This window comes from Microcaecilia unicolor, chromosome 1 (assembly GCF_901765095.1).
Source record: "Microcaecilia unicolor chromosome 1, aMicUni1.1, whole genome shotgun sequence".
NCBI classification, from domain to species: domain Eukaryota; kingdom Metazoa; phylum Chordata; class Amphibia; order Gymnophiona; family Siphonopidae; genus Microcaecilia; species Microcaecilia unicolor.
This window is the reverse complement of record NC_044031.1, coordinates 655,774,582-655,790,917: the sequence shown is the minus strand read 5'-3', so window position 1 is coordinate 655,790,917 and position 16,336 is coordinate 655,774,582. Positions and strand designations below refer to the sequence as shown.

Sequence of the window (16,336 nt, the reverse complement as noted above, 5' to 3'; positions counted from 1 at the left end):
TTGATAAGGAGCTAATTTGCATCATACATTTTTCTGGTGAGGCTGCCCTAGGTAGAGAGGGCACTATGCGTGGTCTGTCTGACCACTTGCATTCCTTACTAGGGGTAGCATTTTTAATCAAGATACAATCACCCCTATTTTCTTCCAGTCGGTACTTCCATACAATATTTACTTCTCATCAGCTTTATCTCTGTTTTGTACAACAAATCATTTAACTGTAAGCAAAACAATAATAAACACTTTATTTTAAATTGTATAGTACATAAATATGCTGAAAGACAAGCTGTGCTGTCTGTGAATTATTCCCCATAAAGGTAGCCAGCCATAGCCTTGAGTGCAGTAGTATAGCAGGACCACCTCCCATCCACTAGGGCTGTAGAATTAGGTAGTACCACTCCTCTAATGCAGATGTTAGACTTGACCTAAAGTACATCCCCTGACAGAGACAGCTTCTTCCAAAGATTTTTGCCAATGGCTTAAAACATCAGTTCCAAAAGCACATGTCATCTGCTTAGGTCACGACTGGAGCTTCGACTAAACAGTGTCCTCTCTTCTTGAGAAAGACCATTGAAAAATGGATGTGCCACAGCCTCTTTAAGTGTAATCCTCACTGAAGGGTCATGTTCCAGCATCCTTCTCATCAAACTGAATAACTGTATATGCTCTGTTGAGTTGTGAAGCATGTAACTCTAAAAGAGAGAGACACAAAAATTAAAATTCGTACCTATCACATTGAAACAAATTCCTTCATTGTTCCACAGTATAGACACAGAGTGGGGCTTAAGCCTGGTTAAGCAAAAAGGTCATTTTTCATGCAACAGTACAATAGCAGGAAAAAAAAAAAGAGCAAATGCTTCCTCTCATCTGCTCTATCACTACTTATCCAAGACAGTTCTTTCTGGGTAGACGGTCATGTAGGAACTCCTATTTAGTTCACAGGGCATTTTACCAAACAGTTGGCATTTAAGTACCACTTTTTGTGTAATATATATAAAGTGCATTAGGGGGCATAAGTCCTTACATCAGTGATTCCCAATCCTGTCCTGGGGGAACCCCAGCCAATCAGGTTTTCAGGATATCCACAATGAATATGCATGTGATGGATTTGCATGAACTATATATACCCAATGCCGACACAGCAATTATTTTCTACATTCAATCAGGGAATGTAGTATCAACATCTCACAATATTTCAAGACCTCAGTGGTAACTCGTTTAACATAGGAATACAGCCCTATGACTTACCCACTTTTAATACGAGAAAGTGCAAAGTGATGCATGTGGGAAAGAGGAACCAGAATTATAGTTATGTAATGCAAAGTTCCATATTAGGAGTCACCAACCAGGAAAGGGATCTAGGCATTATTCATTGATGATACGTTGAAACCCTCTGTTCTGTGTGCGGCGGCAGCTAAGAAAGCAAATAGAATGTTATGTATTGTTAGGAAAGGAATGGAAAACAAAAATGAGGATGTTATAATGCCTTTGTATCGCACCGCGGTGTGACCGCACCTCAAATATAGCGAAGATACTTACCTGTAGCAGGTATTCTCCAAGGACAGCAGGCTGATTGTTCTCACATGAGGGTCGATGTCCGTGTTGGCCCAGGAATCGGCATTTTGCAAGCAAAATAAAACAGTTCTGCCAGAGTCTTCTGGCGCATGTGCAGCACGCATAAGCGGACTGATTTTCCACCCGTCGCATGAGCATGTCTCGTCAGTTAAATCAAAAGCATATAAGGAAATAAATAACTCCAAAGGGAAGTGGGCGGAATTGTATCAGTCTGCTGTCCTCGGAGAATACCTGCTACAGGTAAGTATCTTCGCTTTCTCAGAGGACAAGCAGGCTGCTTGTTTTCACATGTGGGGTATCCCTAGCAGCCAGGCTCACTCAAAACAATGAACATTGGTCAATTGGGCCTTGCAGCAGTGAGGACCTGAAACCATAAACAGCCTGGAACAGAACAAAAATGGGTCTAGGGGGGTAGAGTTGGATTCTAAACCCCGAACAGATTCTGCAGTACTGACTGCTCAAACCGAGTGTTGCGTTGGGTACCCTCCTGAAGGCAGTAATGAGATGTGAATGTGTGGACTGATGACCCCGTTACAGCCTTGCAAATCTCTTCAATAGAGGCTGACTTTAAGTGGGCCACTGACACAGCCATGGCTCTAACATTATGAGCCGTGACATGGCCCTCTAGAGTCAGCCCAGCTTGGGCATGTTAAGGAAAATCAATCTGCTAGCCAGTGCATTTTCTGATGGCGACTCCCCTCCTGTTGGGATCAAAGAAAAACAACTGGGCGGACTGTCTGAAGTGCTTTGTCTGCTCCAAGTAAAAGGCCAATGCTCTCTTGCAGTCCAAGGCATGCAAACTGCTTTTGCCAGGGCGGTTATGAGGATGGGGAAAGAATGTTGGTAAGACAATTGACTGGTTCAGATGGAACTCCGACACCACCTTCAGCAGGAACTTAGGGTGCGTGCGCAGGACTACTCTGTTGTGATGAAACTTGATATAAGGTGCATGCACTACCAAGGCCTGAAGCTCACTGACTCTACGAGCTAAAGTAACAGCCACAAAAAAAACAACCATCCAGGTCAAGTACTTCAGATGGCAGGAATTCAGTGGCTCAGAAGGAGCTTTCATCAGCTAAGAACGACGTTGAGATCCCATGACACTGGTGGAGGTTTGACGGGGCTTTGACAAAAGCAAACCTCTCATGAAGCGAACTAAAGGCTGTCCAGAGATAGGCTTACCTTCTACAAGGCAATGATAAGCACTAATCGCAATAAGGTGAACTCTTACAGAGTTGGTCTTGAGGCCAGACTCTGATAAGTGTAGAAGGTATTCCAGCAGGGTCTGTGTAGGACAAGAAAGAGGACCTAGGGCCTTGCTGTCACACCAGATGGCAAACCTCCTCCATTTGAAAGAGTAACACTTCTTCGTGGAATCTTTTCTGGAAGTAAGCAAGACTCGGGAGACATCCTCTGAAAGACCCAAGGAGGCGATTTCTAAGCTCTCAACATCCAGGCCGTGAGAGCCAGAGACTGGAAGATGGGATGTAGAAGCGACCCCTCGTTCTGGGTGATGAGGGTTGGAAAACAATCCAATCTCCACGGTTCCTCGGAGGACAACTCCAGAAGAAGAGGGAACCAAATCTGACGCGGCCAGAGTAATCATAAAACTTATACTCTTAAACATTTTTCGGATTGTAACACTGTGGGCGTGATTTATATAATAATATGTCCTTGCAATTTATTATACGTAGGTAAAACCAAAAGGGCTATTAAAATAAGGATAATAGAACATAGGAGTTGTTTAACAAGACATGTATAGAATACCCCGTTGGTTTCACACTGGGCTGAAAAAAAAAAAACCATACCATAGAAGACTTTAGATTTTTTGTATTCAAAAAGATACAAATGTCGTGGCGTGGAGGCAATATGGATGTTAAACTGTTGAGAGAAGAACAGCGAACAATATACACTCTTGGAACAGTCATACCAAACTGACTCCATACAGATACGGATTTTAGTTCTTTTTTGTAATGATGTTTTTTTACACGTATATAACTGATGTATATACATGTTTTTTTCATTGTTTATTTTTGTCCATTTTTCTTTTTTTCTCATTTTTATTATTGTTAATTTTTTATTTTTTTCAGTTATATTTTATTATGCACAACTATTTTTAAATTATTTTTTTCACAAAGTTTTTTAATTTTGAAATTGATTACACTTAATTTCAATAGGTTTAGGTTTTCAATGACTTATTTGGTACAATTGGGTCTATTTTTCTGTATGTTTTTTTGAACATTTTGTTATTTAGATTATCTTGAATAGGGAAGCGTATATAAATTCATTTTTACGATACGTTTTGTTTTTTAAATTGATCATATTTTTTCCATCTTTTCTAAGAAATAATATTCCTTTTTTTTGTGTGTTTTGTTGAATTATTAATGGTTATTTTCTCATTGACCTCTTTTATTGAATAATTTTTTGAAAAATAAAAATTATATATATATATATACACATACATGATTTGCTATACATATTTTTAAATTTAATATTATATATATTTGATGAATTTTTAATATTTTTTCCACATATACACGTGCATTTATTTGGATTTCATTATCCATGTTGAACCTTTTTTTTTTTTAGAAATTACAGAAATTAAATTAATTTTTTCTTTCTATACGTTTTATATACAGTTATTTTATTTTTTTTATTAGTCTGTATATACAATCTTATGGATGCTTTTATTTAAGAGCATTAATATATTTTTATTTTTTTATATATTTTCAGTAATATGATAACATTTTTCTTTAATATTATGTTTTATCATGCTGTTCCACCATGTGTCCGTGAATTATAGGGTTTAAAATGTTTTTTTTTACTTCGTATACATTATATTTAGATGTGAATTGGATTATATAGCAATGTATTTAAATTTATAGATTTATATATAACTGTCTAAGACAGTCGGGCATTCTCCTGGGTGCGTAACACAGGAATAGGCCCCACAGAGGTATCGGATCACGCGATTGTGTGGCTGGAATTGGAGGTCCCAGAATACTATCAACATACAGGGGGATGGAGGTTCCCGGGGTATTTATATGGGAACAAAGAATTCACACATTACTTACATACAAAATGGGAGGAGTATGAGAGATTTAACAAGCAACATGCAGTCAAGCCAAAGCTTTACTGGATGGCCTCCAAAGCGGTTATATGAGGGGACATAATAGCTTTTGTTCAAGCGCGTAAGAAAAAGCAGGCTAGGGCAATCTTACACTTGGAAGCTCAACTCCAGAAGAGCAAAAAAAAGTACATAAAGGCCCCGACCGCAGCAAAAAAAGAACAGTACTTAGTTGCCCAAGTGGCTCTTAATACTCTTATTCATAGTCAAACCACGAGATCTTTGCTATATTATAAGTGTAGATTGCAGCAGTTTGGAAACAAAGCAGGTGCCATGCTAGCAAGACTGATCAAAACAGGCAGGCCAGGACGGGTGATTACTTCAATACGGGACCCTAGAGGAACGACAAGGCATAAAAGTGAGGATATAGGGCAGGTATTTTACGATTATTTTAGTACGCTTTATGGGGAGACACGGGGGAAGAACATAGAACCATTAGCAGGCTATTTAGAGCGGGTAGGACTCCCCAGACTCAACACAGCATATCGACACACTAAATAGGCCCATTACTGGAAAGAAATTGCAGGATACCATTAAGGCACTGGCCCTGAGTTCAGCTCCGGGGCCAGATGGATTTATGGGAGAATATTATAAGGTCCTTCCTAAACCAGGGCTGGAGGCAATGGGGACATAATTGGAACAAGTGATTGAGGATAGGGAGTTTCCACAATATGCGAATGAAGCCCTAATCACCCTGATACCCAAACCGGGGAAGGATGGAGCACTCCCAGGGTCCTATAGGCCCATTTCCTTGATCAATGTCGATGTAAAGATCCTGGCTCGCATACTTGCCTCTCGCCTGGGACAATTACTCCCAGATCTTATAGGAGAAGAGCAAGTGGGATTTGTAAGGAATAGGCAAGCAGGAAGCAATGTTAGATGTCTCCTCCTGGCGATGGCAAGGTGTCAGCGAGAACAGGAATCAGCACTGATACTTAGCCTGGATGCCGAGCAGGCGTTTGACAAGGTGGACTGGGGCTACATGTTTGGATTATTATCTTACATGGGAGTACAGGGGTGGTATGGAGATGCGTTAAGGGCATTGTATAATAACCCCCGAGCAGCAGTACTGGTAAATGGAGTGAAGGGGGAGTCTTTTGCGATTAGGCAGGGAACCAGACAGGGATGTCCCCTTTCGCCCCTTCTCTTCATATTGGCAATGGAACCCCTGCTCCGCGCGCTACAGATGGACGGGGAAGTGAGGGGGGTCCTGCTGGAGGGTGGCATAGTCAAAGCCCTGGCATTTGCCAATGACCTCCTTGTGATCACCCAGCAACCGGAACACTCAGTAATTAGGGCTTTACAGGTGGTGGAGGATTTTGGGACTCTATCAGGATATACATTGAACATCCGGAAATCTAGGGCACTGGAGGTGTTGCAGGGAGATACTATCAGGCAAAGGTTGACGCTGCCTATGGAGTGGGAGGAGGAGGCTATAAAGTACCTAGGAGTTACAATCCCTCGAGAGCTCCCACAAATATATGAGTGGAATGTGAGAAAGCTGTTGAATGACACAGGGTTGAGTCTGCAGATGTGGCAGGGATTTCCCATTTCACTCCTGGGTAGGATAGCTCTTTATAACATGGTGATAGTGCCCAGGTGGTTGTACGTGTTCCAGACCCTGCCATTATACCTGTCTAAGCCAGATGAAGAGAGACTAAATAAAATTCTGCAAGCCTACTTGTGGGCGAAGAAAAAACCGAGAATAGGACTGTCAACTTTATTCTTGCCGGTAGAGTTCGGAGGTTTGGGACTGTTGAACTTACGCTATATGACCATTGCCAGTGGACTAAGACATGTGAATGACTGGCTCAGATGCACACAATACTTTACTCCAACCTCCCTGGAATTGATGGAGGTGAAGCGGAGACATATTGGCTATCTGTTGCACAGGAAAAGCAAGGGAGAGACTAATTTACTGGTAGAAGTGCAATTGTTGCCGGCGGCACAGGCGGCGTGGCGTTGGCTCTGCCGGCACCATGGGTTTTCGGCCCGCGTGACCCCCTATCTCCCAATTTGGGGTAATTTGGAATTTCCACCGGGGCAGAGCCACGCAGCCTTTAAGCGATGGAGGAGCAATGGACTGGAGTACCTCCTACAGGCAATAGATGAAAAAGGGCAAATCAAGTCATGGGAGGAGCTTAGAAACCAGTTTTCTTTGAACCCATCAGATTGGTTCCATTACTACCAATTAAAGCACTATATAAATAGCCTTCCACAAGAAGCATTGACAGAGGATGTGCAGGAGGAGCTGGGGTCAGCACTCTCGCTGGGAGCACAGCAGAAAGTCCCGCTAACGTATTACCACAGACATCTAAAGGACATGGCAAAAGAGCCAGACTTTGAGACGTTGTCACACAGAGCTGGAAGCCGAAATTACGGCAGCCATGGTACGGGAACACTTATTAGGCTATCGCAAGAATACAGATCAAACATACTACTGGGAACTTCAATTTAAATTTACAATGAGAGCCCATATCCCCCCAAGAAGGGCGTTTCACATGGGTCTGTCGCCAGATGCAGCGTGCCCCAAATGTAAAGGGGAAGGTGCAACTCTGGGCCATATGTTTTGGGGCTGCCCGCGAGTGAGAACCTTTTGGAGAATGTTGGCTCAGCAGACTGCCGTCATCTGGGAGATACATTGGCAAGTTGAGGCCAAGCTTCTGTTTGGACACCCCCGGCTGACGGGATACCTGCCAAGGGGATGCCGGGCGTTTGTATCAAGAGCCATAATGGTGGCAAAAAGGACAATACTACTGGCATGGCTGTCTGTGGAGGGCCCTACACTCCCTCAGTGGAGAGGACAGATGATCCACTTGTTGCGCACTGAGAGAACAAGATTGGGAGCTCGGAGGCCGCAGATTATGAAAACATTCTGGCATTGCTGGACTCCTTTCTGGCTGACTTTGACACCCCAAGCTAGAGGGCAGATAATGAACATGTGATAGGGAAGTGGAAGCCAAGTAATCACTGCGTGGGGATGTGGACTATAACAGTGATAGGAAAGAAAAGAAGGGAGGGGAGGGGGGTAAAGGGTGGGAGGGAGGGAGGGGGGAGAAAATTGTGAAAAGTTCTTTGGCAAAATACATGAACTTTTTAAATTTATTATATACGTTTTTTTGGTTATTTATCTCCCTTTGGGTTAGCCCATGTTATACCATTATGCATATATTCTGGATACACATTCCTTTGTTAGTTTCAAATCTTTTTTGGCGGGAAAATAGAGGTGACATCATTTCCTCTTTCGCTATAAATCTCTTAGAGTCAGTATTGTTCTGTTTTCGGTTATCCCATTCGGTATACCAGGTTCGACAGAGAAGGTTCGTGCACAGCTACATTGTATGCGATAAAGAGATACATTGTATGTGGTATGTGAATATATTTGATTGTTTGTACACCATGCTATTACACTCGGCATCCCTTCAAGCAGACAGGTTTTAATTAATATATATTTGTATATTCGTTTTAGACTTTTTGTTATGTGCCCACAGATAGATATGTATTTCCACCGTTTTAATATATATTTAATATATATTTAATATATATGAGAAATATATATTTTTTTACTATTTTTTTAATCTACATTGTGCAGTGATGGCAATAGAATAGCATTGTTTTTATATATAACCAAACCCCCTCCCCCTCTCCACCCTTCTACAGGCCCAAGCGGTCAAACCCATTCCACCAGGGGAAGAAGGGCTGGGATTCTATTCCAGGTACTTCCTTGTGCAAAAGAAAACAGAGGGGATGCATCCCATCCTAGACCTAAGGGCCCTGAACAAATTTCTTATCCGATAAAAGTTCAGGATGGTTTCCCTAAGCATCCTTCTTCCCATGATTCAGGAAAACGATTGGCTATGCTCTCTGGACTTAAAGGATGCTTACATACACATCTCGATACTTCCAGTTCACAGGAAGTATCTTCGATTTCAGCTGGGAACACAGCATTTTCAGTACCATGTACTGCCTTTTGGCCTGGCGTTTGCGCCCAATGTTTACAAAATGCCTAGCTGTAGTCGCAGCATCGCTACGCAGACTGGGAGTTCATGTGTTTCCTTATCTCAACGATTGGCTGGTGAAGAGCACCTCGAAGGAAGGTGCTCTGGAGTCCATGCGAATGACTTAAGGTGCTGGAGCTACTGGGGTTCGTAGTAAATTATCCCAAGTCCCATCTCCCGGAGGGCAATCTGGAGGCTTGGATTCCAGATTGAGGGTTATCCTAACCGGACAATTTGAAGAACCCACCGGTCGGAGGTTATAAGAGGCCACCCTTTGGTGAAAAAACATTAACCTCCCCCCAACCGGCAAATCGTCCGGTACGGACACGTTTACTGAGGCTATGCTGAACTGGAGCCAGTCAAAAGCCAGTCCCTTACTTTTGCTGGGGAGCCGCAGTGGCCTTAGGAGCACGCTGTTGACGAGAACGAGCGTGCTGGGACTGAGCCTGGGAAGGCTGCCGAGAAGCAGGAGTGTACCTATGCCTACCATAGGAATAGGAAGCACTCCTCTTCCCTCCAAAAAACCTCCTAGATGAGGAGGTAGTAGCAGAAGACGCCTGGCGGGAGAGAGAATCCATAGCATCATTGTGCTTCTTGATCTGGTCAACTAGATCCTCTACTTTCTCACCAAAAAAGTTATCCCCCCGGCAAGAAACATCCGCTGCTGGACCAAATGATCCAGATCAGAGACACGCAGCCATGAGAGTCTGCGCATCACTATACCTGAGCAGCGATCCTGGATGCTACATCAAAAGTGTCCCCTGACCAGGAATTTGACACGCCTTCTGCTGCCTGACCACCTGGCAAAAAGGCTCGGTCTGCTCCGGAGGGAGTGCATCATCCAAGCTGGACAGTTGCCTCACTAAGTTCCGCAAGTGGACGCTCATGAAGAGCTGGTATGTCTGGATCTTGGCAGCGAGCATAGCGGCCTGATACGTCTTCCTCCCCAAAGAGTCCAAGGTTCTAGATTCTCTGCCTGGGGGCGCCGAGGCATAGTCCCTAGTACTCTTGGCTCTTTTGAGGGCGGAGTCCACCACCATGGAATTGTGAGGTAGCTGAGACTTCATCAATCCAGGTTCACCGTGGATCCGATATTGGGATTCAGCTTTTTTCGGGATCACAGGATTAGACAGAGGGAACGACCAGTTTCGCATAAGGACTTCTTTCAGTACGTTATGCAAAGGAGCTGCTGCAGCCTCTCTAGGCGGAGAAGGATAATCCAGGACCTCGAGCATCTCAGCCCTGGGCTCATCCTCAACCTCCATAGGAAAGGGAATAGCCGCAGCCATTTCCCTGACAAAGGAGGTAAAAGATAGACTCTCCAGTGGAGGGAAAAGTTCAGAGGGAATCCCATAGGACTCGTCAGAAGAAAAGTATCTGGGATCTTCCTCTTCCTCCCACAAACGCTCATCTTCGGTATCGGACAAGACATCCCTCAGAGCAGTCCGAAACTGAGCCTGACTCGACGCTGAGGAACAGCGTCCTCGATGGCGGTACCGAGAAGTCGACGCCCGCCTGGACTGCAGTGAAGCTTCCTCCACTGATGTCGAAGGGGAGTCCACCTGGGTGGCAGCTGACGCCGATGCCGCAGGCTGCACCGAGGTCGGGGACCTCACCACAGGCGAAGGGCCAGATGCCGTTGCAGCAGATGGTATGGAAGGCGCAAGCACCCCCGACACAGAAGCAGACTGGCGCAGCAATCCTTCCAGAAGCTCTGGAAGCAGGGCACTGATGCGTTCATCGAGAGTCGCCATCGGACAAGGCTGCGGGGTCAGTAAAGGAGCCGGTGTCAGAATGTGTCGAGACTCGGGAGCAGGTACCGGGCTGCCAGAAGACAGACGCATTGACACCTCCTGTATAGAGGGGGAGCGATCCTCTTGGTGCCGACGCTTCTCGGGTACTGATTCCTTGACGCCCGGAGCTCCCGGCACCGTCTATCGAAGGAGAACAATGACGGTGCTACTTCGCCTTCGCTCGACGCCAGTCATCGAGACTCCTCGCTACCGATGAGGAATCCTCACGCCACCTCGGTCCGACGAAGGTCTGTCCCGGGGGGGGGGGGCCTGCATAACAGGAGGCCTCGAGGCAGGTGGAGACCCACTCGATGCCTCACTGCTCCCAGTGTGAGTTGGTCTTTCAGCAGCCTTTGGCTCCGCTCCCGACGTCGATACTTCCCTCGATGTCGACTCCGCCGACCTTGGTACAGACGTCGATGGACCAAGCCCCAAAACGCTTTTCTCATTGGGCTTCTCGAGACGCTCGGGTCCGTTTCTTCATACGAAGACACAGACTACAAGTGGCTGGGCTATGGTAGGGCCCAAAGCACTGGATACACCAGGCGTGGGTATCGGCACCTGAGATGGTCTGGTTGCACTGAGTATAACGTTTGAAGCCGCTGGGTGTCTTTGATGACGTGGAAGGAAAAACAGCTTCGGCGAAATCAAAAGATGCGATTGTGCCTGCTGACAGAAAAAGGGCACAAAAAATAAGGGAACAACCTGCGAAAAACAAAGGAAACTTTAGAAAGTGAAAAAAATCTAAGACACTACTGGGAAATTTTTTGGTTTTTTTAGACAATTGAGAAAATTAGAACAATAAAATGAAAAAACTCGAAGACTCTTTCCTGGGCCTGAGAAGAGCGCAGAGGAAAACCTACTGCACCTCAACGCGGAGAAAAGAAAACTGATGAGACGTGCTCATGTGACAGGTGGGAAATCAGTCCGTGCACGCGCACCAGAAGACTCTGGCAAAACTTTGTTTTATTTTGCTTCCAAAATGCTGATTCCTGGGCCGACGCAGACGTCAACCCACATGTGAGAACAAGCAGCCTGCTTGTCCTCGGAGAATGTGTTCAATTCTGGTCACCACATCTCAAAAAAGATATAGTGGAATTAGAAAAGGTAAAGAGAAGGGAGACGACAATGATAAAGGTGATGGAGACTACTTCCCTATGAGGAAAGGCTAAAGCAGCTAGTTCTCTTCAGCTTGGAGTAAAGATAGCTGAGGGGAGGTATGATAGAGGTCTATAAAACGAGTGGAACGGGTAGATGTGAATCGCTTGTTTAGGACTAGGGGGCACGCAATGAAGCTACAAAGTAGTAAATGAAGCTACAAATTAGTAAATTTAAAACAAATCAAGAGAAAATTTTTCTTCACTCAATGCGTAACTAAAATCTGGAATTCGTTGCCAGAGAAATGTAGTAAAAGTGGTTAACTTGGGAGGGTTTAAAAAAAAAGGTTTTGATGGCTTCCTAAAGGAAAAGTCCATAGCCTATTATTAAAATGGACTTGGAGAAAATCCACTATTTCTAGAATAAGCAGCATAAAATGTTATTGTACTGTGTTGGGATCTTGCCAGGTAATTGTGTCCTGGATTGGCCACTGCTGGAAACAGGATGCTGGGCTTGATGGACCTTCAGTCTGTCCCAGTATGGCAATACTTTTGTACTTGTTTTTTTTTTGTAATATTTGAATTTTAAGATCAAATATCTTCTACTTAACTTGCAGAGAGAGACCTGCAACCAACAAATCATATTTCGCCAATAGGCTGCATCAGGGTTAAACCTCTGTCTCTGAAATAAGATTTTTTTAATATAGAATTTTTTTTCTTAAGTAACAATACAGCAAAAGCTTTTAATCTCTGCATACCTGATTGTGTTTCCATGAAAATCAAAACGGCATTTGCTCTCAAGACACCATCAAATTAATTATATACTCAAAGCTTCATGTGACTCAACCCCCTCCAATGAAAAAGTCCTTCAAATTAAAGAAACCCAATGAATTTCTAAATTGGGTCCTCTAGTCGGAATACCCCCTTTGCCAGTCAGGTTTTCAGGATTTCCACAATGAATTTGCATGAATCGATTTGCATACACTGCCTCCATTATAGGCAAATATCTTTTATGCATATTCATTGAGGACATCCTGAAAACCTGACTGACTGCTCTAGGGAATATGGTGTTTAAATCAAAAATATATTTCTGTACCTTGTAGTTAAGCAGCCTTTCAAAATTACCACCCTCCCACCACAGCTCAAACTTATTTAATATCCTCCATTTTATATCAGTAACTTGATGACCCTTTTCAACCCAATGGGACACCAAGAGTGCCATCAAAACTTTAAAATTCTGGATTTATATTTAGATAGTGGTGTCAAGAGATCTACTACATGCGATTCTTCTAACATAGTCTATGTCATACAGTCCCCTGTGATTTATTGTATACAGGGCACATATCAAGATCAGATAAATTAAGACTATCTGAACATAAATCCAGAATTTCTAAGAAAGTTGGGTCAAAAAAGGTCATCATTACTGATATAAAATGGAGGATATTAGATGAGATTGTGCTGGGGTGGTTGGGTGGTAATTTTGAAAGGGTGCTTAACTATATGGAAAAGAAATGGATTTTGATTTAAACACCATATTCCCAAGAGGATTCAAATTTAGAAACTGATTGGGTTTCTTTAATGTGAAGGACTTTTCCAGTGGAGGGGATCGAGTCACATGACGCTTTACAAATATATAATTAAATCTGATGTTGTCTTGAGAGGAGATGCCATTTCGATTTTTATGGAGACACATTCAGGCATGCAGATGGAAAGCTTTTGCTGTATTGTTACTTAACATGATGTTTTTTTAATATAAATTTTTTTCTTATTTCAGAGACAGAGGTTTAACCCTGATGCACCCTACTGGTGAAACATGATTCATGCTGGTTGCAGGTCTCTCTGTGCAAGTTAAGTAAAAAAAACTATCTTAAAATTAGAAAACTGTTTAAAAAATAGGTAATAAAACTGTTACATGACAGATGAAGTGGGTAAGTCATAGGATTGTATTCCTATGTAAAATAAGTTATCACTGAGGTCTTGAAGTGTTGTGATATGTCTATACTGCATTCCCTGAATGTTGAAAATTATTGTAGTGTTAGTATTGGGCATATATAATTCCTGTTTGAGTGGCTCCTGCTTTAAAGATTTTGGAACCTTTAATTAGATTTATCATGTGATGAATTTGCATGCAAATTTATCTTGTGAATATTCATAATGAACATCCTAAAAGCCTGACTAGCTGTGGCTCCCCCAAGACAGATTTGGGAATCACTGTCTTACATAAATGTCAGCACTACATAAGGTATTTGTAAGAGGAGGACATGAACACTGTGCCTATGTATGCAGAGAAAAACCAGGAAGAAGTGAAGGACTAAGGCAACATCATCAAGGAATTGAGACCAGTGCTTCCAGGAGAATAAGGGGGTCTTTGCTAAAGGCAGGACTGTGGTTCTAGCTGCTCTGTGCTATCTCCCACAACAGCTGGTGTTGACGCTATGTTATGGTATATTTGTAGACCACCTTTCTTAAATAAATTCACCCTGTTATATTATACTGTTACATGTTATTGTAGATCACATCACCAAATATTATTTCACATTCTGCCCAGTGTACACATATAAGCAATTATGATATTCAGGTAAAGTTCATAAGAACATAACAGTAGCCATACTGGGTCAGACCAATGGTTCATCTAAGCCAGTATCGTGTTGCCAAACAGTGGCCAAGCCAGATCACAAGTACCTGGCAGAAACCCAATTAGAAGCAACATTCCATGCTACCAATCCCAGGGCAAGCAGTTGCTTCCCCATGTCTGTCTCAATAGCAGATTATGGACTTTTCCTCCAGGAATTTGTCCAAACCTTTTTAAAAACTAGATAGCTAAATGCTGTTACTGCATATTCAAAAGCATGGACTTAGTGAAGGGAAATCTTCCTTCACTAATCTACTACATTTCTCTGAAGGGATGAACAAACGTGGATAAAGGTGAGTCGATCGATATTGTGTATCTGGATTTTCAAAAGGCATTTGACAAAGTACCTCATGAGGAAATTGGAAAATCATGGGATAGGAGGAAGTGCTCTATTGTGGATTAAAAACTAGTTAAAGGATAGAAAACAGAGTAGGGTTAACTGGTCAGTATTCTCAATAGAGAAGTGTAGATAGTGGGGGGTTCCCCAGGGGTCTGTGTTGGGACCACAGCTTTTTAACATATAAATGATCTAGATATGGGAATAACTAGTGAGGTAATTAAATTTGCAGATGACACAAAGTTATTCAAAGTTGTTAAATCACAAGAGGATTGTGAAAAATTGAAAGGCGACCTTACGAGACTGGGCATCCAAATGCAAGAGATGATGTTTAATGTGAGCAAGTACAAAGTGATATATGTGGGAAAGAGGAACTCAAATTATAGCTGCATGATGCAAAGTTCCACATTAGATGTCACCAACCAGGAAAAGGATCTAGGAGTCATCGTTGATACTTTGAAACTTCTTTTCAGTGTGCTGTGGCAGCAAAGAAAGCAAATAGAATGTTAGGTATTATTAGGATAGGAATGGAAAATAAAATAGAGGATGTAATAATGCCTTTGCATCGCTCCATGGTGCGACCGCACCTTGAATACTGTGTGCAACTCTTGTCGCCGCATTTCAAAAAAGATATAGTGGCATTAGAAAAGGTATGAAAATGATAAAGGGGATGGACGACTTCCCTAGGAGGAAAGGCTGAAATGGTTTGGGCTCATCAGTTTGGAAAAAAGATGGCTGAGGGGAGATATGATAAATGTACATAAAATACTGAATGTAGTGGAACGAGTAGATGTGAAATCACTTGTTTACTCTTTCCAAAAATACTAGGACTAGGGGGCACGCAATGAAGCTAACAAGCAGTAAATTTAAAATGAATCAGAGAAAATATTTCTTCACTCAATGGTAATTAAACTCTGGAATTCGTTGCCAAAGAATATGGTAAAAGCAGTTAGCGGGGTTTAAAAAAGGCTTGGATAGTTTCCTAAAAGAGAAGTCCATAGGCCACTATTAAAACTGACTTGGGAAAATCCACTTCTTATTTCTGGGATAAGCAGCATAAAATGTATTGTACTGTTTTGGGCTCTTGCCAGGTACTTGTGACCTGGATTGGCCACTGTTGGAAACAGGTTACTGGGATACAGTCTGTCCCAGTATGGCAAAACTTATGTACTCACGTACATCCTCTGGCAAAGAGTTCCAGAGCTTAACTATTCATTGAGTGAAAAAAAGGGCAGAGACCGTAGAAGTCTGCCCAGCTCCCATTTTGTTTCCCAATTACCGGCGTCGCCACCCAATCTCCGTTAAGATTCCGCGGAACCATTCCTTCTAAACAGGATTCCTTTGTGTTTATCCCACGCATGTTTGAATTCCATTACCGTTTCATCTCCAGTACCTCCCGCGGGAGGGCATTCCACATATCCACCACCCTCTCAGTGAAAACAAACTTCCTGACATTAGTCCTGAGTCTGCCCCCCCCCCCCCCCTCAACCTCAATTCATGTCCTCTAGTTCTACCGCCTTCCCGTCTCCAAAAAAGGTTCATTAATACCTTTGAACATTTTTCAGAGACCTTTTGAATCTTTTACCCTGCCCATCAAGTTTCAAGTTTATTAGGGCTTGATATACGGCTCTTAAGGCAGCCATCAGAGTGGTTTACAAATATGTAAAATGGAATTACAAACATAAAAGAACTACAAATAGCATAGGATAGAGGAAAGAAGAGAGAGAAGGGAATTCAGTTATAGGACTTCGGTTCCATAAGTCAGCAGCCACCACACCGG

General features: G+C 42.9%; 1 protein-coding gene across 2 annotated transcripts in view; it reads right to left on the bottom strand.

Moving 5' to 3' along the window:
- Positions 1-222: 222 nt before the first annotated feature.
- The window catches only part of CLK3 (CDC like kinase 3), a 74,752-nt gene continuing 58,638 nt past the window's right edge, over positions 223-16,336 (bottom strand). For both annotated transcript variants that reach the window (XM_030186462.1, XM_030186469.1), the window contains exon 13: positions 223-689. In XM_030186462.1, coding sequence (XP_030042322.1) covers positions 504-689 — 186 coding nt within the window. In that variant the 3' untranslated portion in view covers positions 223-503. The remainder of the gene's footprint in view (positions 690-16,336) is intronic.